The sequence below is a fragment of the Mastigoproctus giganteus genome, chromosome 9, assembly GCF_048544385.1.
Source record: "Mastigoproctus giganteus isolate SK-2022 chromosome 9, ASM4854438v1, whole genome shotgun sequence".
NCBI classification, from domain to species: Eukaryota; Metazoa; Arthropoda; class Arachnida; order Uropygi; family Thelyphonidae; genus Mastigoproctus; species Mastigoproctus giganteus.
In genome coordinates, this window is record NC_143583.1 from 126,937,105 (window position 1) to 126,962,702 (window position 25,598).

Sequence of the window (25,598 nt, forward strand, 5' to 3'; positions counted from 1 at the left end):
CATCTCCGTCAGATAATTCAGAATTTTCTTCGCCTACGCTCTTTTAAGATTCACTATCAAACATATTGTCTATATTCGAAGAGTACCACAGAGATCTATGCTCAGCGCAACGTTATTCGCAATTCGAGCCAACAACATGATACGAGACATCTCCAAAACTGTTGAGGCTTACATGTATGCGGATGACCTAGCCATCTCCTATCAGTCACAAAGCATGAATATTATTGAACGTTAACTCCAACTTTCGATAAACAGAATTGAATCCTGGATCTTACGCAACGGATATCGACTAGCTGAGAAATCTACCACAACTCACTTTTGTAAGCGACATGCTCTTCACCCGCATCCTGAACTACATCTAAATAATAGTCCGATGACTCTAGTAAACAGCATCAGATTTCTGGGACTGATAACAGATAATATGCTTACTTTCCAAGCACATATCACATACCTACGAACAACCTGTCTAAAATAGTTGAACAAGGTGAACATACTTCAGTCAATCTCGGTCATGTCATGGGGTGCTGATCGATACTCCTTACTTCACCTATATGATCCGTTCAAGCTTAGATTATGGTTCTCCGGTATGCGATTCGACTAGGAGAAGCATATTAGAACGGCTAAATGCCATCCAGCACGGTGCCCTGAGAACAGCCTTGGGAGCTCTAAGGACAACGCCCAGTATAAAGCCTTTATGTTGAAGCGTATGATCTCCCATTACACCTTCAAAAACAATATTGCTATCTCACTATGCAGCCAAGTTCTGGAGTCTCCCATCACATTCTTCTTTTGAGTATTTGTATAATACCTGTTGGGAATCATTTTATGATAATAAGCTAAATGAAAACAGACCTGCAGCACTCAGAATAAGAGAAATTCTTCGAACTTGGAATATTGATTTTGGTAAAATTTCTCAGGACACCACTCTTCCTGTTCCACCCTGGTTTCATGCTCCTGCTTCTCATGATGCCTACTTTCACCAATTGGGTAAGAATGTTTTATCTTCCTCCAATATCAGACAGTTTCACGCAGTTCACATTATTCTGAACTCCAATGCCTGTAGAATATACAAAGATGGATCGAAAACTGACAATTCCATAGGTGCTGCGGCAGTCTTTCCTTCATTCACTGTTACCGCTTCATTACCAGCTGAATCCAGTATCTTGACTGCCGAACTATATGCCGTAAAGCTTGACCGGATTGTCGAATTTTTCATTTCACGTGCCATAATCTATAATTTCGGTGCGGTCTTTGCCATAAAGGAAAATTTCTCTTCCTTTCATCCAATACTGAAAACTGTTCACTACCAGTTACTTTCCTGCAGCGAATCCAAACAGTCAGTAACATTTTGTTGGATCCCGGACATTCTGGAATTCCAGGAAATGAGAGTGCCGCTCTTGCTGATAAACAACCTATTCCCACACTCTCACAACAACTTCAGGTTCCTTATATGGATTATAAGTCTATAATTCACAAGACATGTTGCCATAACTAGTCACAGATCTGGAAAATTAATACCACCAACAAACTTTACCAGATAAAACAATATCTAAAGTTGTGGCTCTCGGGGTTCAGACGGACACCACTCTACCTGTTCCACTCTAGTTTCATGCTCCTGCTTCTCATGATGCATACTTCCACTAATCTCTCATTCAACACTCATCTAACACATCTGTTTTTATTATTGAGAGAAAATCCACACCAGTGCACATCCTGTCACACTCAACTCACTGTCCATCATTTCCTATTTGATTGTCCTTTACATTCGACCATCCGGTCAAGCACTTTTCAGTCATTCTGCACATTGAACATCTCACATGATTTGTCTCACTTCTTAAGAAATGACTCAAATATAGAAGAACTTTTAATCTATTTAAAACATATTGGCCTGTACAGGAGCATATAATTTAACATCTCTAACGATATACTGCATGTAATGAAACTGTGAAAATTTGGCCTTAGTAGCTCTTGTGTCGTAAAACCTAATACCAACAACAACAGCTCCCTAAGTGTTTTTAGTTTCTTTTGCATTACTGAAACACTCATTTTGTTCCAACAATTTTCAATTGTATTGAGGTCTAGGCTATTCCCAGGCCATGTTATTGTGCGAATTGGTTTATTCTTCAACCAGTTTTGCATCTGTGGACAGTAAAGACAGCGAAATCAATTACATTTATTTATGTATTAAACGCTATTTTCAATTTAACAACCAATCTCCTCGAAACAATTTTAGAAAATATTTTTAACTTGTAAAATTATTATTATAGCGATGAAAATCTGATAACTGAATTCTTAAAGCACCGTCCTACAACATTCTATCTTATTAAAAAAAATACGGAGCAGCCATATGTGACATTATACTAGAGGAAGCTACATCAAAAGTCAAACTCGATTAATCCAGCCATGCCTCATAGTTTAAATTAATCCCAGCTAATTAACAGCCTACATTCTTTAATTACCTTGCCGAGATATGTGTACAATGCTAAACCTAACGGATATACCGCCTTCAACCTACTTTTTTTTAGATATTTTTTTTTCAGCAGTTCCAAATTAAATCGCAAACCAGCCAAATAAAAACGTAATGTTGTCCAGATAGTGAAAGGAAGCACTAACTGATGGCGTGCGGGTTCTTTCTTATTCCATCAAGTAGTAATTACATAATGATGTCACGAGACTCAGGTGCAGTTGTCAGTGTGTAATTAAATACTGCGAACTGCTGTTTTCAAGTAAAGAAAAAAAACGTAATGGAAGATTGATACAGAGTAGTTTTCTCTACTCTCCTGCGTAAATACTTTACTAAGGAACATATCCCATGATAGATGAGTAAGTTTGCGATTTGGCTACAAAACACTACTGTAGCGTCACCTTCTGAGAACAGCTTGAACAGAATGAAGCTGTGGAAATGCCAATCTCTTAGGAAATGACGAAAAGTTACGTAAAATGCATAAACTTACCTTAATAGAATAATCATTATAGTCATTACAATCATTATAGTTAATTTAAATTATGGTTAACTAATAGCCTATCTTCTGGACTAGTTATACCTGGTAAAACCCAATCAGCTTTGCCAATTTTCGTTTAGATATATTAATAATTTTATCCTTAGAGTATTTGTATTTGTTTTTGTGTCATGGTACATAGCCGTTCTGTTTTTCACCTGAAATAATTTATTTTTCCCTTCCAGCTTAAATCAATATGTATGTCATGTGTGTGTTTGTGTATACCGGGTGGTTATAAAATAAGTTTCCCTATTCAGGAGATCCTAGTGTCAAAACGGTTAGAGTTAACGCTGTGAAAATCGGTCGGTATGTCATTTAGGGTATGGAGAAGCGATTTGCAGAAGAAAAAAAATTAGTTGAAAATTTCGCCACCAGAGGAAAAATGGCGCTGCAGATATGTAAAAGTTGGCATTTACTTCAAGATACGCTGCTTACACAAATGACATCCTGTTAGATGAAAGCAGAAAGGCCAATGCTACCGTCAATAACCATTGTGGCTCTTACAAAAAAGGAACGTGTTCCTTTTTTGTAAAAGGAAGAAACTGTTCTTCCAAAATAATAGTAACGCTAATGCAGCACTACATGAATATCCAACACTTAAAGGTTTGCGTAAAGGACCTTTGACATTGTCAGTGGGGCTTCGAAAACTAATAAAGAAATTTGAAGCTACCGACTGGGTGGTTAGGTGTAATTCCAGGCAGGGGACGATCAGGAATCGGAACGGAGGTAGTGGATGAATTGGAGGTTGCAATGGTCAGAATACGAAACATTACCAGTCAGTAGTGACTGCCAGAGGTGTGTCAAGAGACTTTAACCTTCCTTGGTCTACTGTACATAAAGTGCTTCGAATAATTTTACGCTGGTTCCCGTACAAGATTCACGTAGTGCAAGAACTAAAGCCTTCTGATCAGCAACGACGAATAGACTTTGCTCTACGATTTGTGGCTCGTATGGAACTTGAACATACATGGGCTTGAATGATCTCGTGGTCTGATGAGGTACATTTCGCTCTTCATGGAGCTGTAAATGCACAAAACTGCCGAATATGGGGATCTTCTCGTCCATCTGCTGTGCATGAAAGACTACTACAAATTCCATACGTTACAGTATGGTGTGGATTCACAGCAGAGTTTATAATCGGACCATTTTTCTTTGAAGAGTCTACACCTCATGGCCCCTTAAGGTATACGGTGACTAGTACACGGTACTTCGCTCCTCTAAGAGATCACATTATTCCCCCTCTGCAAGAAAGGAAATGCTTGGAGACCGTAGTGTTCATGCAAGATGGTGCCCCTCCCCACGTTGGCTGACAAGTGAAGGAACTGCTCTTTCAACATTCGGAAATGATTGCATCATTTCTACAGACTTTCCGCAGTTCTGGCCACCCCTCAGTCCCTGTGATTTCTGGCTATGGGGATACCTGAAAGACAGAGTTTGCCATACAGACGCTTGTCGATTTGAAAGCAAGCATTAAACAGCACGTAGCCAATGTCCTCAATGAGATGCTACGCGAAACTGTGTCGCACGCAGTCCTCCGTTTTTAGAATGTCATCTCAAGTGAAGGAAAGCACATAAAACAATATCTGTAGATTTTTAAGTTCTGATATTAAAATCTAATCCTAAGTGAAGTATTCCATCTCATGTTTACAGTGCCAATTTCTCCTCTGGTGGCGGAAAATTGGATTATTTTTTTTATTCTACTCGCTTCCCCATTCCCTAAATGACATACCTACCGATTTTCGCAGCGCTATCTCTAACCGTTTTGACACTAGGGTCTCCTGAATGGGGAAACTTATTTTATAACCACCTGGTATATACTGAATTATTATCATATATACTGAATATGTAATCTATAATTTTAATGAATTGATAAACTATATATATTTTTTAAATTTTTATGAATTGATAAACTATATTTTTTTAAAATTTTTAGGAATTCATGAACCATAATTTTTAAATTTTTATCGCTAATGCCATTGCATTTTGTAATTGAATGTTATCCGATCATCTTTTATTTAAGTTTACTGTTCAGTTTAATGTATTTTATTGTGCTATTTTTTGTTCTAACTGAATCCAATCGATGTAACATTAAAAAAAGTCCAGCCAATCGCGCACTAACATAGATCGGCTGTTGGACTAAATTAGACGCTATACTTTGCATATGAATATCAGAAAATGAGATACTGTACTTATATTCATTCTCATGAACGTTGCTTCACATTTATCAGGGGCCTTGAATGGATCAATATGCAAAAAAAATGAACTTAAATATATATAATGCATATATGTTCCTGTTCTCCTTATCTAGTGTATACCCACACTGGCCAAAAAATAAAATAAAAATGCGAACTTTTGTATGGAGACAGTCACAGAGAGAGAAGAAATGCAAATAGATGCAAAGAAAATTGTGACATGGGAAGATGTCGTGTTGCCTTGGTGAGTATAAAGACTGAGCAGGCTGTTCAACTTGGCGCCTCCGTAGCCAGGTGGGAAGGAGCAGCAGTGCGTAGCACACGCTTCTTGATTAGACCGGGGTTCGAGCCCGTCACCACCAAATACGGAGGATGCGGAAAGGTCAGGGAATGACCACTGCATATTCCCGGAGCAATATGGCCTTAGTTGCTAATGCTCGTAAAAAGCAAATAACAACAACAACAGCTGTTCAACTTCAGTAATCTGAAGCTAGAATGGAGAAAACGCATTGTCGTATCAGATTTTTAAAAAGATCTTATCGTAGGTGCACGTTTAGCGGGAGTGACGATTCAAGAAACGAAAGACATGACTAGTTTCTCAAAAGGCATCCATCTCAAATGTTTTTAATGAGTGGAAAGCAAACGGTTCTTCCACATCTCAATTTGCAGAAAAACAACACTTCAAGGCAAAGCCATCGTACTCTAAGGAGGACTGTACGGAAAAAAAGGACATCCAATGTGCAGCAAATAACATATAAATTCAACTAAGCCCAGCCTACCCTCTTTCAACCCGTACCATGAGCAGGGAATTGAACAAATTTGGGTATTGGCAATCGCCTGCCTATTTGGAAGTCACTTGTTTCAGAGGAAAACAGAAAAATCCGCTTGCAGTGGTGCCGAGAACATTACGATTGGACAGGGAACCAATGGAAGAAAGTCATGTGGTCAGTTTAATCACGATACACTGTTTTCCACTGATGGTAGGCAGAGAGTGTGGGGAGAACCTCACGAATCGATGGACCCTGCTTGCCCTATTAAGACCTGTTAAGCGTTTGGATACCCTAGTATGGCGAACATTTTTTTTTGGCACGAACTGGATCCGTTGATACAAGTGGAAGGTCGAATGTCATCCATGGAGTGCATCAGCTTTGTATCAGATCTACTGCACCATACCCGAAATCACCATCATGGTTCTTCCCAGGACGTCATACAACGTACTTAATAACAGGGCATGGCCCCTTCAATGCAAAGCTCGCTGGCTTCAGACTCACAGACAACCCACATTGCACTTGTGGAGAAATAGAAGACTGGAACCATCTTATGTTTGACTGTCCCATATATGAAGACCTGAGATGTATTCTAATTGCAAAAGTGAGATATCTTCCAAGAGGACAAGAATTTCTCCTCCTTGAAACCGAAGAGGATTATAAAGCATTGTCACGATTCGCCCAGGACCTCTTCGCGAGAAGAAGGGAGCAAATTGCCATACACTGAGGAAAAGAGGAAATGCCACTCAACCATGACAACGCAAAGACAAAACATATCACCAACCAGCATTTCTCCTCTTTAAATGAAAGAAGATTAAAACCGAAAAACTTGATGATAGACTGCAAGCACAACCTCAACAACCTGAACTGCAAATACAGGGCTTGTCCCAGGAATGACCTACAACCCTAGAAGTCGACATCTCTTTAGAAGAAGTAGAACTCAAATAGAAGACCTACCATGGACTTGACCTCATTGCAGCTCTGCTGCCAACGCCACAGGCTATACCTGTGCTCTCTTGCACGGTACTTTCTTTCCACTTCCCTGGAGAGGGAAGGAGATGGTTTCACTGTCTCTTCCCCTCCTCGCCCTCCTTTTCCTCCTGGTGGGACATGGGCCTGCCCCACTGACCACAGGGGTCACCTCCTCTATCGACCCCTTACTTCCTATTTCCTCCCCCCAGCCTTCAGTCTCTCCCCTACTCTGTTCACTTTCACAGCGTAACCCCACATAGTCTAAATTTAAATCTTTGACCTGGGGTCACCTTCCCTATTGGCTCCATATTTCTGGCTTTCCCCCCCTGTCTTCAGTCTCCCCTCTACTCTGCCTAAACACTAGCGAATGCCCCATATGATGTCAAAATTTAAAAAAAAAAAATTGTCAAAATCCCAAATGCATACGAAAACCCCTTCGGCCTACCTTTCAGCGAGTACTTCCCAATACTATTAAATTATTTTATTTATTTTATTTTTATTTTATTTTTATTTTTATTTTTTTTTTATTATTTTTATTATTTATTTTTATTTTTATTTATTTATTTTTTATTTATTTTATTATTTTTTTTAATAGGTCCTTGCCACTGAAATCTCAGGAAATTAGGTGGCAGGACCTGCCAGAGTGAAAACTTAAAATTACTGGGTACCTGGTCTGCCTCCACGAGGCATAGTGTGGACAACGTTGGGCCCCAGCAGGGGTCTAGCGGCTAAAGGGCCAGAAGAACAACGAAACACAACACTACACTTACAAAATCCATACACTTTTAAATCTCTGGCCTTTACAGTGAACTGGTAAACCTACAATGAAAGCAACGCGGAGATGGGGGAAACCCCTGGTGCCGTTAGACACGAACACACTATACACTATCTACTGCACCCTGAAATGTTACACCTTTTTCCCCGAAGGTGATGGCCACTTTATGGATGTAAATGCAACAGCGCGTCGTACCAGAATTGTGCAAGAATGGTGCGGAGAACATGACAAGGATTTTCGCCATCTTCCCTGGCGCTCACATTCACTTGATCTCAATCTTATTGAAAATGTGTAGGAGATGCTGGAGAGTGCTATTCGGCTGCAATTAGACCAAAACCAACTGAAACACCTAATAGAATTCAAGCTGCGCCACGCACTTGCTGTTATTCGCAACAAAGGCGGTCCGATTCGATACTGAATATAAGGCTCATATTTTTTTGACCATGGAGTGTGTATATATAATATTCCTTTTGCCTTATTTCTTAGTTTTTTTTATCTCCTTTACTTTTCTTCGTAATCTATTAATATTTATAAAACATTCCTTATACTCGTATATATACGTACCATTCCTAAGTTGTTTCCAGCAAACATCTTTGAGGGCTGCGAAAGAAGCAAAATCTAAACTATCACGTATGGAGAAATACATTATAAGAAAAGTGTCATCGATCGCAGTTTTGTGATTGCTTCTCTGATCTTCAGATTTACGTGGAGAAGTGCGTTGTCATGTTGAAACAAGCTCTCTCTCTCTCTCTCTGTCTCATGTTCTGTAATCGTACTTTAAAAGCAGCAAAATTTTCAACTTTCTCCTGTAGGATTTTTTTTTATTTTTTAATGTTCATATATACATATTTTTTAACAATAAGTTGAACACTATATTATTATCATTTTAATAGATAGGTAGAAAGAAAACAGAACTCTCTGAATAAACAACATTATCCTCAGATAAGAGACTTTATTAGTAGAAATTTTACAACACAGCCGTATACGGTAAAAGGTTTTATTTTTTTTCTCTCTCTCCTTTCTTTTTTTTTTTCTCTGTACAACAACTGACTGATATTTGAGCCTGAAACACGAGGGGGCGTTTTATTTTGTAGTCATTTTTTTCCTTCACGCAGCCAAGCATATCTTTCTTGCTGCTATATTGACCAGATCTTTTTCTGTAGAAATTCTCTCTCTTTTATAGGTACGGTCCAAAGGTAACGACGACAAATTCCATCCTTTAACTGTAATGAAACGGAATAAAAAATACCAGTTAGTATGTGAAACAAATTGTCAAATATTAAATCCGCTGAAATATTAAATTAAGGTAAGCTTCTCTTGACGTGATCATTAAATGAAGTTAGTTTCCAGAAAAATTAAACTAATACAATACTTACATATGTAAATACCATGGTATTTACATATATAAGTACTGTATAATATACAGTTTTTATGGTTCTGAGTCTTATTTAATCTAGGAATACGATCGATGCATTATCACGTAAATGGGAAGTCATATTACCTTTTCTCATAATTTTCTTATTTTATTTTCATATTACTCTTATTTCTGAAATCATATTTCTTTCTGACCTGTTTTGGCCAAACAGATGCAACGAGAAATATTTCTAAGTTTTTTATATGATAACGCCAGCGTTTTTGATTAGTTGCGTGAAAAAACTCCCGTTAGGCTTAACTTCAGAATCCACTGACTGTCCACTGTACATAAATAATGCGATGTGTTCGATCAGTCATCATTTGTGGATTGCGAAAAAAGTACCGGTGCATTTTGTGTGCATGGACGTTTGGAGAGTGGTAGCAAGTTTCTTGTATGGGATCAGTACACGGTAGAGACGCACCTAATGAATACAAACACATTTAATGCATTTACGTTTCAAGAATTAAATTTGCAAATAAATTCTCATCGTAATAACGACTGTCTAAAATTAATGTTTCATCTGATGCATTCTGGTTTGGCGAGACGCCATCGCCCTCCGGGTAGTCGTGTTTTCCTACGGCTATTTGGAAGGCGATGTAACTATAACGCTTAACAAACTAATTCATTTATTCTAAGATTCGAGTTGTTAAGACAACGTACTTGAACCTTAGCGGGGGGGGGGAGGTGAGAACTGTGCAAACAGCGAATCTCTTTGGCCGTCAGTGAACCGTTAACAGTGAAAGCGAATAGCAAAACAAAAAATTGAGCGATAGAGTACCTCTTTGGCGAGGGGAACGGTATTGGCAGTTACTCTCCAGTTCTTTTCTTAAATATCATTGCCTTTATTTTCCCAGTGATATTTATCACCCGGTCACTCGGAAGGTTGATGACCTCATGAGTGATGTATTTCGTCCTCGTTTATCTCTGTATAGTTTATTATGATATATTTCTGGAAATTTTTTGAATGTACTCGTTCATTAAGCGATTAAGGACAAAGCTATGAGACCGACCAGTGTCATCGGAGGCTACATAATAATATACATCATGCAAGAATTAGGACAAATTTCATGAAAATTCGATGAACACATTAAAGATCTTTCCTAGCATTAAGAAGACCACGTGTAAAAGTTTTCAGTCAAATGTAGCCGCTACAAATTATGCGAAATGTGCCATGATTGTTGATACACATGATATATATGATTATTGATATCAACATGATCCATGATTATTGATATTAACATGATCCATGATAATTGATATCAAAATGATCCATGTTTATTGCTATCAACATTCTCATCATCTTTATTTGCTTTGCATAGATGTAAGTAAACGCATTTAGCATGTATGTGAGTTGGCTTCATATAGTAGCCTTCGTTGTCTAGCACATTGGCTACGACTGCTCTTTTTCGATATTCTATGGAAAAAGTCTGGATTCGATTCTTGTCAAAGGGAGGGGAATTTTTATGGGCTTTTAAAACATTGCATCCATGTGAATCTCTCTCTGGCCTATGTTTGCAAGGAATTTTCTTCCGGAAATCCATGAACTTTCATAAAAGGTAACCCGACAATTCATAGAATACATGTATTTAATAGACATAATGTACTGACCTATCAGGAGCTTAGCAATTTTGTTGCTAATTTTAAACAGCCCAAGCGAACCCTCTTTCTAATGGTCAATATTTAGATTCACTTTGTCTTTTACTAGGGTTTTGTGAAGAATGACTGAACTGATTTTTTTTTCAGTTATGCGTTATTCCTGTAATGATCAGTAGGCAACTATTGGTCCTGTAAGTGTAAGCTTTATCTCTCTATAAATTGCACACGTATATTTTCCTTTTTATAAGCGAAATGACCGCAGTAGTCGCAGCTGGAGTCTAGTATTGATAGCGATGTCCAGATCAGTCCGAAATATTTAGATAAGTTTGATCTATTTTTGTAAATGGCATAAAGAAACCTTTCATACTCACGACTCCTGCTTCGCCACAGGGAATGTTTAGTTGAAATCTAAAATTGTTTAGACCGAAAAATATGTTATTTAGTAGTTGTTTACTTACGAAGATGATGTAAAAATCTTTACTGATTTAAAACATAATAGTATTATAGAAAATGGGGATTCTAGGACACTTTCCCACTTTTACAAACACAAAAAACGCTCTAAAACCGTATTTTCCCTCAAAATCGTTCATTTTCCTAAAATAAACTACAAAAATCGAAAAATTAAAATTATTTACATTTTTAAAGAAAATATTGTAGGTTTAAGCAAAAATGACTAAAATGTTGTCTCCCTTGTTAATACATTTATTTATTTTTTTTTAAATCTATTTTTGCATTTATATTTTCTGCTTCGAAATAAATTATATGAGTTTTCCAACTTTTTCCATACCTTTATAAATTTGTTTCATTTTTCATCTTATTGTAATCGTCAATATTTTTACGCGTTATTGAATTTACTCGGTAAAAACACTTTAAATTCATTTATGTGAACAATTACTTTAATTACTTTATCTCATTTTCTGTTTTTATTATTTCATATTTTTTTAATTGGATAACGTACATTAAGATCTAAGGCTGTTCTTATACTATGGAGAACGGCTGTGAAGAAAGCAATATGATCAGCCAAAACTCAAATGTATATCTCAACGCTAAACGTAAGATCGCTTTACAAGTCCGGAAAAATAAAATTGGTAGAAGAAGAATTCAAAAAGGTCAAATGGACATCGTAGGAATGTCAGAGACACATTGGACAGAAAAAGGAACACTGGATATGAGAGAAGGAAGAATATTTTACTCAGGGAGAAAAGACAACATACATACATAGAGAAGGAGTCGCTTTCATAGTAAAGAAATATCTATTAAATTCAATAATAGAAATTCACCCACACAGCAGCTCAAGAATGATAAGTTTAAGAATAAAAGGTAAAGAAAAAGGAATCTTCATAAAAATAATCCAGGTATACATCCCAGACTCTTCACATGATGATACAGAGACAGCTGCCTTCTATTCAGACCTACAAGAAACCATAGATAACACAAACAAAAAAGATATTTTAATAATAATGGGAGACTTTAATGCAAAAGTTGGAGGCTTTTCGACAGATTTCAGTGACGTATTAGGAAAGTTCGGGATAGGAAATAGAAATGAGCGAGGAGAACTCTTGAACTTCTGCAAAGAAAATAAACTATTCATCACCAACACACTGTTCTACCACAAATCTCAACATAAGTATACATGAACATCACCAGATGGAAATACAAAAAACTGTATCGACTACATTTTAATAAATAACAACTGGAAATCATCCATTCAAAATGTTAAAACACTTAGAAGTACAGATATTGACACCGACCATGAACTGCTAGCAGCAACAATTAAATGGAAATTTAAAAATACGAAGCCAAAGAACAATAGAGCAACATTAAATATATCACGATTTGAAGAAGACAAAATAAGGGAAATTTATGGGAAAACACAACAAGAAAAGTTAAAAGATATAAACTATTCAATATCTGTGGGAAATGTATGGGAGAAAACTAAACAAATGTCTAAAGATGCAGCCTTAGAAACCTTGGGAACAAAACCAAAACCAAATAATCCTTGGATTACAGCAGAAATTTTAGATGTATGGATGGAAAAAGACAAAGGAAAAACCTTCTAAACAAAAGAAAATAGTCACGACTCTAAAACAACTTACCGGGTTATAAAGGAACTCTCTAAAACATACATCCCGAAAACACTGACGATGAAAAATAAAAACAATATAAAAACAGGAAACACGCAAGAAATTAAAAAAAATATGGAAAGAATATTATCAAACCCTGTTCAAAGGGGAAGGAAAAAACGCTCTTGCCTTAGATAATAGAAGAGATAAAGCACCCTCAATAACAAAAGAAGTTCAGAAAGCAATTAGCCAAATGAAGAATGACAAGGCACCCGGAAATGATGGTATCCAATCAGAACTATGGAAATTCGTAGGCGATGCAATGTTAAAACACCTTGCACAATTTTTAATCTAATTTGATTTACAGGTGATATACCAGAAGACTGGAAAAGTAGAATAATAGTACCTATACACAAAAAAGGAGATAAAGAAAATTGTCAGAATTACCCACCATATATATATAAAATATTTATAAGGATCTTACAAAATAGGATACTTAAAACATATGAAGAAACAATAGGGGAAGAACAAGCAGGATTTAGAAAAGGCAGATTAACAATAGACCAAATTTCACACTAAGTATCATTGCAGAAAAATATTGGAATAAGAAGAAACCTCTTTATCTGTGTTTCATCGATTTCAAGCAGGCATTTGATTCTGTAAACAAAGAAAATTTAATGAAGCTACTACAAAAAATCCCACTTGATCATGAAATAATCATGTTTGTAAACAATTTCTACAAAAATACAAGGGCAATAGTAAAATTCAACAACCTTAAGACAGATAAATTTGAAATAGAGAAAAGAGTCATCAAGGGATGCCCTTTATCTCCATATCTATGTAATATCTACCTAAAAGAACTAATGAAATCAATTGAAGAAAAAAGAGGCGCAATAATAAATGGAAAAAATATAAACCACATAAAATATGCAGATGATATTGTGATTTTAACAGAAACCAAAGAACAACTAAAAGAAATATTAACAAACATCGATAAAGCAAGCAACAATTATGGAATTAATATTAATATAAATAAAATCAAAGTAATGCAAATCGGAAAAAAACATAGAAGACAAACATAAACATCCAAAATCAACAAATAGAACAAGTACAAAAATTTGTATACCTGGGCTCTCTGATAACCGGAAACATAAGTAATATTGACCAAATTAATCACAGACTGAACATCGGATGGACAAACATGAACAAACTCAAAAACATATGGAAGAGCAATAAAATCTCAAATAGCCTAAAATTTAAACTATATGAAACTGTCATCATACCCACAGCAACTTATGGATCAGAGAATTGGAGAATAAATAAGAAATAAAGGCAAAAAATAATGTCGTTTGAAATGAGATGTCTAAGGAAAATCAATAAAACAAATTGGAGAGAACATAAAACTAATGAACAAGTAAGGAGAGATCTAAATTTTGAACCCAGAATAATAGAGCAGATCTACAAAAAACAACTTCAGTGGTTTGGACATGTGAACAGGATGAAACAACACAGGCTGTCTAATGTAGTACTGACAGAAAGAATTGGAGATAATAGATCACCAGGAAGAGCCAAAACAGAATGCTCCAATGCCTAAAGAAAAACACAGGCTTTCAGAGTTATCAACAAATAATGCAAGATTCAAGAGATCGACAGCAATGGAGGAAGATATCTAAATAGGAACTCAACCCGTGCCAAACGGAAGAGTTCCTTTAGAATCTTTTGAAGGAATCTTCTTAAAAATCTTTAAAGTTTCTAAGTCATTTGACTTAATAGTCAAATGACTGTTAGAAACTTAAAAGATATTTGTAAATACTACAAATTTATAAAAATACAAATTTAAATAGAGAAAATTTAATTAATATTATAATGCGAAAATTATTTGAGATTTATAGATTCATTCAGATTTATGGGAATTAGTATATATAAGCTTTCTGGTAGTCTTAAAAAAGATCAGTTCAAAAACATAATGAAATAGTATTCAGAAGATAAGCTAGATTTCGTGATAAGCAAAGGTATATACCCCTGTGATTATATGAACTCGTTAGAAAAATGTGGAGACTAAATTACCAGAAAAAGAAAAAATTATAGCGTATTAAACGAAAGTGATATATCTGAAGAAGATTACATTCATGCACAAAACGTTTGGAACGAATTTAACATAAAAAACATGGGTGAATATTCTGATTTGTGTTTAAAAACTGATGTGTTGTTATTAGCTGATATAATTGAAAATTTTAGAGATGTTTGTTTAAATGTCTATAAATTAGGTCTTGCTTGGTATTCTACAGCTTTTAGTTTATCCTGGAATGCAATATTAAAAATGACAAACATTGAATTACAGTTACTGATAACGAAACGTACTTAATGATTGAGAAAAATAGAGGTGGAATTAATTGTACTAGATATGCAAAAACAAATAATAAATATCCAAAAGATTTTAATAAAAATGAATTATCAACATTCTTAATGTACTTAGACGCAAATAATTTATATAGATGGGCGATGAGTGAATGTACCTTATGGTAGATTTAAATGGGTAGATAAAATACAGATGTAACTCGAATACCTGATTATTGTGAAATTGGATATATTTTATGGGTAGATTGCAATAATCTAAAGGATTACACGATTAACAAAATGATTTACCTTAGCTCCTGAACGTGCAAGTATAAAATAAAAAAATATCCAGAATTAATGACTACATTATATAATAAAGAAAAGTACGTATTGCATTATAGCAACTCGAAGAAGAAGTACGTATTGCATTATAGCAACTCGAAGAAGTATTTAGAATTAGGACTAAAACTGACAAAAATATATAGAGTAAGCAGTCTAACCGGTTAAAATCATACATAGATTTTAATATAAATAAAAGAACTAAAGCTAATATCGCATTTCAGAAAGATTTCTACAAGTTAATGAATAATTATGTTTATGGAAAGACTTGAAAATGTAAAAAAAACGAGTTGATGTTAGATTACATCATATACTAGGCTGATTTTACGAAATATTCCTTTTTCCAATGTGCCAGATTGTATATTACGGTCATAGACTTTAAGCCTACTAAACAAATTAAAAAATATATATAAATTCAGCACGCTTCGGAATACTGTAAATATTCTCAAGGGATGGAAGACAACAATAATAAATACGACACCTTATTTGCTTTGTGTTATATACCATTATCACTATCATAATTTTAGAAATGTAAGTGAATAATGACTATCTGAAATGTTCAAATACAATAATATATTTACTGTCGCTATTATAAATGGTGTTGTACAGACATCTCCTATAAATGGTGTTTTAGACTCCACAAAGTTTTTCAGACATCAGCTGTGTTTGGAAATAATATATCTGAAATTCTCTGAATGTTACAGTTATGGTTAAATATCACCTCTGACCGCCATTCGCAAACGAATTTATCCTTTTCAAATTACTGCCGAACTGCATTTCGTCTAATTGAAAACAAAGAAGGAGCATCTGGCTTTGTATTTTCATTGCTCTCTCTCTCTCTCTCTCTCTCTCTGTCTCTCTGTCTCTCTCTCTCTCTCTCTCTCTCTCTCTCTCTTGGCTTGCCTCTTGATTTTTTGTACCCATCAAAGACGAACAGTTTCCATTCTTAACAACAATTTCACAATATTGCAAACTGGATTTAAAGTGGCAATTTAGTACGCAGTAATTTACCACATTTCAGAACAACCAAAAGTACGGTGTGCAGTAGCGTTCAATACAATTTAATGTTAACGTTCCGGATAAAGTGAAACGCAAACACCATTTATAGATGTCTGTACAACACCATTTATAATAGTGACAGTAAATATATTTTATTGTATTTGAACATTTCAACGTAATATATCAGATATTCATTATTCACTTACATTTCTAAATTACATTTTTTACATTTCTGTTGAGTCGGTTTGGTGTGACATAAGCACTGCGAAAGCAAAAATAAGAGTAGGAGTGTGTTATAGGTCTAAGGACTCGAATGAGTACAATGAACAATTGTACAGAGAAATAGAGTGGGCTAGTAAATCGGAATGTCTTATAATGGGGGATTTTAACTTCCCAGATATTGACTGCAACTTGTGGGTTGTTCACTCGCACACTAGTAAGACTTTTGTGGATTTATTGGATGATTCTTTTCTGCAGCAGCATATTCGAGAGCCAACCAGAGAGGGTAATACTCTTGATCTGGTTATCAGCAGTGATCATTCGTTTATTAAGAATTTGTAGATAAAGGACCCACTAGGTGGCAGTGATCACAGTGTACTGATGTGGGATTTATTTAAAGATATTATTACCATCAGGGATGCTAAGAAAAACAGCAAGGATTTCTTTACTTATATAAACTCTAAAAGGAAGGGGATGAATCTGATTGGTCCACTTGATATCGATGGTTCGACTGTTGATGATCCTGCTCAGATAGCAAACAAACTGAATGAGTATTTTGCATCTACATTCACACATGAGGAGTTATTAAGGTTTGAAAATGGCAGAAGGTTATCAAATTGTAGTAGGGTGCTTAATGATTTTGTAATAACTGAGAGCAAACTGGAGGAGAAATTGTTGAAGTTAAACATAAGAAAGGCAACTGGGGTGGATGGGATCTATCCAGTTATATTAAAGGAGGCGGCAAAGGAAGTAAGCAAACCCTTAGCCATAATTATGAGAGCATCCTTGGACTCAGGGGAGGTCCCCACGGACCAGAGATGTGCAAATGTATCCCCAATTCACAAAGGGGGATAGAAGGGTGACACGAGTAATTAAAGACCAGTTAGTTTAACTTCTGTTCCGGGTAAAATAATTGAGTCACTGGTTAAAGATGCATTGCAGGATCATCTAGACAAGACTGCAGCAATAATTCAGACACAGCATGGGTTTGTTAAGGGAAAGTCTTGTTTGACAAATTTGATAGGATATTATGTTGTTGTTACAAAGGAACTGAATGAAAAAAATAATTTTGATATCATATATTTGGATTTCGGAAAAGCTTTTGACATTGTTGCACATGGAAGACTATTGTACAAATTGGAGCAGAATGGTATTAAGGGTAAGTTGTTACAATGGATAAAAGGATGGTTGAGTGGAAGAAGACAGAGGGGTGGTAATCAATGGGTGCTGCTCTTCGTGGACTAATGTCATTAGTGGAGTCCCACAGGGTTCGGTGTTGGGTCCACTGTTGTTTTGTATATTTATCAATGAAATTGACGAAGATATATCAGGTTTAGTGTCGAAGTTTGCAGATGATACAAAGGTTGGCAGGGTTGTTAATGACAGTAATGGCAGTGTGCTACTGCAACAGGATCTAGAAAATTTGGGCAGATGGGCTAAAAAGTGGCAACTGAAGTTTAATCTTGACAAATGCAAAGTACTGCATATGGGTCGAAGTAACCCCAGAGAAACGCATCAACTGTGTAGTACTACACTTAAGGTGGTAGAAAATGAAAAAGACCTGGGAGTAATTGTGCAGTCAGATATGAAGTTTTCTGAGCAATGCAGACAGGCTGACAGGGCAGATCATGGGGTTTTGTCAATGATATATAGGAATTTTGCTAGCAGGGAAAAGGAGGTGATTGTCCCTCTGTATAAGGCAATGGTCAGGCCACACCCTGAGTACTGCATACAGGTCTGGAGGCCTCATTTTAGGAAGGATGTAGATTTGCTTGAGCGTGTACAGAGAGGGGCAACAAGATTGGTGAGGGAATGAAGGGATCCTCTTACCAAGCGAGGCTTAAGTTCTGCAAATTGCAGTGGCTGGAGACTAGGCACCTGCGCGATGATCTGATTGAGGTGTATAAGGCCTTGAATGGGTTGAGCACGCTGAATTCTGATGGGATCCTTCCACTTGTTCAGATTACGAACCTAAGGGGGCATAAATTCAAATTAAGAAAAGACAAATGTAGAATAGATGTGCGGAAATTTGCCTTTAGCCAGCGGGTGATTAATTGCTGGAACAAACTTCCATCTGTCGTTGTGGAAGTTGATAGGTTGAATAAATTTAAGGAGGAACTGGACAGGCATTTAGAGGGAATGGTGCGATTTTTTTTTTTTTTTTTTTTTGGCTGATCCTGCATAAGCTCATACACTTGCTTTCTTGCATCACATGCCACTACTATTACTACTATTACATTAAATAAACGCAAGCCGAAGGAAAGAAAGTTCTAATGGAAATGCCAAAAAATACATCACATCACACTAAATGCGATTTGAAGTTTTTCGTTCATATCGATCGCGGAAATGTCAAATGCAATTGCAAAATCTTCACTCCTTGGACTTTAAGGTCGACAGAAAATAATTTTAATCGTAGTTGGGTTAGTACTTATTTACCTACCATTTCGCCTGTGGTTAGCAAAGTTTTGTTTTTTGCCGTTTCTTACGGATGTATTATTTTTGAATAAATACCTAATAATGACATATAATCAAATAAGTAAGTAAAAACTTACATGGCGCCCTCTGTAGGTAAATATTATCCTGGTTATTGGGAATCAAACCCAGCAGAGGCTCCCTTTCTGGTTCATGATGACTGAAGTCCGCTGCATCAACGATCCTTACTGTATATATGCATTCAGCAGAACTATATCCCTGAAAATGAGACGTTTCTCTGTCAACTGTGACCATACCAGAGACAACCTTTTCTTTCTCCTCGAAACTCTGACGAGACTTCATCATACAGGTAGCAGCCTCTTTCGTGCTTATGTCCTCCGAGATGAAACTGACCTCTGTAGAAGGATGAGATCTGATGGGTGACTCAAGAGTACCACTCGGACTCGGTGCTAGTAAGTGGCACCCAGACGTCGGACTATTGATGACAACGTCGATATTATGTTTAGGGGTTCGTCCACCAGCACCTGAATCTGGAGGAGCCTGTAACCTCACTGGAGGAGCCTAACAAATGGAAGAAAAGGCGTAGATCAGATAGTGCTTTGGCGAAATTATTACAGATAGCCATATAACAGTTTATGGTTTTAGTATAATAGTGACTTTGATTCTACAGGAAGAAAGCGCGCTGGTAGTATATTGGATATAATCGCCGGCTTCTCTACATCGAGGGAAAGGCCCGGGTTCGAATTTAGTCAATGATGTGAGAAACGTTTATGAACTTTTCACTCCGTGGTTGAGTTAATCGGCCTCGGGAGTGGATAGAAAAGCTTCTTTCCCCTGAAAACTCGGGTTTGTTGTCCACCAAAACAGACAAATCTATCAGAGAACACACGCAATTTATGGACATATTGCACATGGGAAGATGAGTCATTCTCGGATGGCCCTAAAATGACATTTTTTTTTTATACAGGAAGAAAAGTCCTGTAAAATTCATCTAATATTAATATTCTGACAGAATATACAGGGTGTTTCAGTTAAACGTTTCAGAACTTCTAAGAGGGGTAGGGTACATCCTGACAACTCGAAATCATATAGCAATGTGGGGTCGGAAATGCTTTCCTGAAGCGGCGTTGTACACAGAAGCACCATAAAGAAAAGAGACCGTAAGTGAGAAATCGTTTTAATAATACATGAAAAGAAGCAAAAGGTACATGGATTAAAGTAAGTGTTCGAAGTTTCTTCCACGGGCTACAATGCACGCCTCACATCTCCGACGCATGGACATCCGAACTTTCTGGAATACTCCAGGCGAATTTCGAATATCTTCGGCAGCTACTGCGATTCTTGCAACCAGCTCCTCAGCATTGTCAACAGGGGTGTCATAAACTAGCGATTTCATATGACCCCAGAAATAAAAATCAAGACATGATAGGTCGGGTGACCGAGCAGGCCAACGCACGGGACCACCACGTCCGATCCACTGTTGACCAAATGTGACATCCAGGTAGTTACGAACATCTCCGCTATAATGGGCAGGGGCTCCATCGTGTTGGAACCACATTGTCTGTTGCGTCGATGCAGAAATCTGTTCATCTCTCAAAAGTTGTGGCAATACTTGCTGCAGAAAGATCAAGTAGATAGGTCCGGTTAGACGACACGGTAACAGGTAAGGTCCGATGAGGTGATCTCCCATAATACCGGCCCATACATTGACCGAAAATCGAATCTGTGCTGCACGACGTCGTATTGCATGCGGGTTCTCGACCGCCCAGATATGGTCGTTATGCGTGTTGAAAATTCCTTCCCTTGTGAAGAATGCCTCATCGGAAAACAACACTTCAGCAGGAAAAAGGGGATTTGTAGCACATTTTCCAAGGTACCACTGTGCGAAAGCAATACGAGGTGCATAATCCTCCGGTTGCTGTGTCTGGACACGCTGCACGTGAAACGGATGCATGTCTTGTTCTCGGAGAATCCTCCAGACGCTGCAATGGGAAACCCCGACTGCGTTTGCTAGACTTCGTGTACTCGTTCTTGGATTCCCCTGTACATGCTGCAGCACATTCTGTTCGACGGCTGGAGTCCGTGCTGTTCTTACCCTGTCCCTGTCAGCTCTTTCAAATGAACCTCACTCAGCTAACCTCTGGTGCAGTCTTGCAAAGAAATTATGACTGGGAATACGCCTCGTCGGATATCGTTCCGCGTACAAACGCTGTGCGGCTGGCCCACTACAATTTGCAGCCCCGTACGCCAAATGCATATCGGCTAACTCTGCGTTCATGTAATCATCCATCCTACTAACTTGGCGTTCTTGTTCAAGAAATTCGAAATTCGCCTGGAGTATTCCAGAATGTTCGGATGTCCATGCGTCGGAGATGTGAGGCGTGCATTGTAGCCCGTGGAAGAAACTTCGAACACTTACTTTAATCCATGTACCTTTTGCTTCTTTTCATGTATTATTAAAACGATTTCTCACTTACGGTCTCTTTTCTTTATGGTGCTTCTGTGTACAACACCGCTTCAGGAAAGCATTTCCGACCCCACATTGCTATATGATTTCGAGTTGTCAGGATGTACCCTACCCCTCTTAGAAGTTCTGAAACGTTTAACTGAAACACCCTGTATATACCTTAATACTTCGAAATTATAAAATAGCTAACGTTCTTTTGGATTTCCAAAATGATGAAAAGTAGAATCACTTTCTCATTCTCTTTTGTTATTTTGTGGGCTGCAATATTTAGACAACCTAGTTCATTTAACGAACCCCTCCCGTAAGATGCAATTACCAAATACGTCTTTATATCTTATAAGGCGATCGTATAGTGCTAGGTTTTCTTTGATTTATGAAAACTTTCTGTTCATTAACAAAAACTAACAGTTGGTCTAATTTTATTTTATTTTATTTTATTTTATTTTTATTTTATTAATAAAAAGATACACAACAGGTAACCATTAACAGTGTATCTGAGATCAGATCAATAAACATAATAACAATAATGTGAAATCCTACAGGACGATAAACATTGATACAAATTCAAACAATAAAGCATATGTACAAAAGAGGATTGTATTAAGTTAAGTTACCGGTAAAACAAGTAATAATTAATCCGTTAGAGAATAGAAAAATAATATAACAAATAATAAGCTACAATAATTAGATGTGAGCTAGTCACTTTGCAGTTTAAGTGAAGAGGCAAACTTGTGGATGGAGTTCATCAGTGATTGGGAGTTGTCAAAGAAGTCAATGCGAGAGTCATTTGCTGATTTGCTGATTCTGTTCAGTGGACTGAACTTCATTAAGTCCGTGTTGGCAGAGTCAAGGCGAAACGGTGTAAGGTTCCTGACTTGTCTACAGGGAGCATTGAAGTTTATTTTACTCAGGATATCAGATGCTTCATAAATTCCAGTGATTACTTTGGCTAGGAGGGCGATGTCAGCAGTAACTCTTCTAGTGCACAGAGGCCTTAGATGAAAGTAATCACACAGCGATTCATAATACACTGAGTGATAGAATAGAGGATTGCGGTACGTAAGGTAACGGATAAAGTTTTTTTGGACTGCTTCAATTTTGTTAGTTAAAGTCTTTGTGTGAGGATTCCAGATGGGGGAACTGAATTCAAGGATTGGCAGTACAATAGTTTTATAAAGGATAACCGCATATCTGTAGTTTTTGAACTTGTATGTGTTCCGTTTGATGAATCCCAGTGTTTTGAATGCTTTGCTGGTGATTTTAAGGACATGGGCATCGAATTTAGCACTGCTGGAAAAGAGAATCCCTAAGTCGTTAACTTGGTCACACCTTTCGATGATCACAGAGTTAATAAAATAAAATAAAATAAAATAAAATAAACAAGGTAAATATTACAGTAATTATATACTGTCGATAGATGGCCAAATGTAGGTTTCTGTCACTATGTATGGGAAGATAAAATAGTGAAGCGCCATCTAAAGCAAATCTGGAGGAAGCTGGCGTGGCTAATCATTTGGAGGTTATGATAAACCAGTCCGAGTGTCAGATTTCTTCACAGAACCTGACGCTCGGACTATATCTTTGGATGGAGCACGTTAATATTTGCCAGTGAAAGGATATACGATAATTTAGATACAGGGAAATCCAGCTCCAACATTATATGGTCATCATACTTAACAGAGAGATACATTACACTGCTTACAGTAGCTTTCCTCATTCCTACGTGTAGCACTGATTGCATCAGAACTGTTTGTGGAGCTCATTGATGAACATTTGAACTGGCTTCTAGCTGAAAGACAATATGTTTCAGTTCTGTTGACAATGGTAAATTATATCTATGGGCAGTTATTCATTTATGTCTCGTATAAAATTTATTCCAGCTTTTGCCTACCAAAGTGTACTTTGAAGACAATAGTTTTGAATTCTACGTCGATGACTTAATTACGGAAATTGCTATAAGTCCTTTGTAAGATTGATAAGATTTAATTAGCGTCGAAAATGGACGAAAAATTAATTTGAATTATAAAAGCACGCAGAAAGAAAGAGAATTGCAGTCTGAGGAAAAGGGAAAAAAGTCTAAAGTGCATGCTATGTAATTCCCAGATGAATTCATTCTGGTTTTAAAAATAATAATTAATTTTAACATTATAATGTAGAAGTTTCACGTAAAAATATTCCTTCTATTTGAACACTTTGTGATCAAAGAGAAAGGTACAAAAAGTAGTTTCATTTACTGCCTCTTAACAGATGATACTATAACATTAAAAATAAGTTTAGCAAAGAGAACCCAAGAAAAATTAAATAAATAATCAGGAGTTTTTTAGCCCATTAACTGAGCTTAATTAATTAATTAAAACTCTAGATGGAAATGACTCACTCATTTAACTTCTTCATTAGGATTATTAGGCAGTGGATTAGTTTTTATGTTAAATTAAGATAATTTATTTTTTATATTCCTCTCATGTAGAATATTAAACTTTTGTAGAAGAGTGCCTCATTATTATCACTATTATCAAGAGTACCTCATTACCATTCTTAATGGTCTCAGTATTGGGAATACAATTGATACAAATTCTATTTTGTGATCATCATCTCTAATATAAATAAACGTTTTGCAAATACATTTTAAAATATCGAATTTCAAATTAATTGAGATAATTCATTTGATATCCGATATTTGAATAAAGAGGAAAATGAAAAGTTATAGAGGACGTATTCATTGGAAAAATAATCGCTCTGTTCAGTTTTCGAACTTCATGACAATTTTGGAACATGAGAGCATGTTCCAGAAGTCGAAATCTGTTGGCTTAGTTACAATCTATCTCTCTTCAGAAAAATTGCTATTTAGTTCATCAGAAAGGGGTCAAATCAGACGCAACAATCCCTTCTACCCATCCATTCAATGGTTTCAGAATTAGGGATAACAGAACCTAAACGAAATTCAACTTTTGTTCAGCGTAAATTTCAGGTTACAATTCAATGTAAATTGATTAGACTTTATAGTTTAGTGTAATAAACCGTGATTGTCACACTGTTTTATTCTGACAGAGGACTCTAAATATCCATACCCTTTTAACAGAGGAATTCTAAAATGTCACTGTGAAAAGTCTGTTGGAGTTGTTTGATTAGGCAAATGATAAATATTACACAGAGTCCAAGGAAGTAAAACTCACATACCTGTTCTCCGATGGCATGTCCACGTCGAGCTCGACTTGCTGTGTACTCCTGGTATTGCGACACCACACAGAGCATGCAGTAAACCTACGTCACATAGGAATCAACATCACACTGTCCTCCTTACATCATTCACAACTAAATATTGGTTCCGTTCATCGAGTTAAAATATCTTTAAGGGAATGAATTCTTAGTAATTAAACAGGGACAACTTCAAGCATTACACAGTGTGACTCAGAAGAGGAAAAAACCAATGAGAAGTAAGGAAAAACAACTTTTGTCGAAACATTTATTTTTTCGAATCACTGGAGATGTTCAAAATTTTTAAATGAAAACCAAAAAGCCGAATACAGCTGAAACATTTCGAGTATCACCCCCTCAAAGTCAAAAATAGACATTTTAGTTAAGGGTTTTTCCTCATTTGTCAACTGAATTTTATGTCACACTGTGTTATACATGATTTGTATTCTGTTAGTGCAGTAACAGAACACAAAAGTTACGTAATAAATCTAAAAAGAAAACTTACTAAAATATGATTAAATTAAAATCTTTGTATAATCCCTAAACAAGCGTTTCATAAGTGTAGTATTGCCATTATAATATGGATAAAAAAACATCATTTATTAGAAATAAGGAAAAACAAAATCTTGACCTGCAAAGTTTAATCGAATATCTTTCTTTTTTGTGTGTCGTAGTTCAAAAAAGGAACGAGACTAATCCTTACGTTTGGTCACCAACTGATGGTTTTACCCAAATAGTTTTATTTCTTCACCCGTTAAACATCTGTGCAAAAATTCAGCAGCACTCTTACCGTATGCTCAAACTATAAACTGTTAAATATAACATTAAACA

General features: G+C 36.4%; 1 protein-coding gene across 1 annotated transcript in view; it reads right to left on the reverse strand.

The window, feature by feature from the left end:
• Window positions 1–8,762: 8,762 nt before the first annotated feature.
• Window positions 8,763–25,598, reverse strand: part of LOC150080708 (uncharacterized) — a 116,389-nt gene continuing 99,553 nt past the window's right edge. The window contains exons 6-8 of the mRNA XM_090381355.1: window positions 24,750–24,833; window positions 19,225–19,666; window positions 8,763–8,928 (exon numbers count right to left, since the gene is read on the reverse strand). Of these exons, the coding sequence (XP_090237481.1) occupies window positions 8,813–8,928; window positions 19,225–19,666; window positions 24,750–24,833 (642 nt within the window). The 3' untranslated portion in view covers window positions 8,763–8,812. The remainder of the gene's footprint in view (window positions 8,929–19,224; window positions 19,667–24,749; window positions 24,834–25,598) is intronic.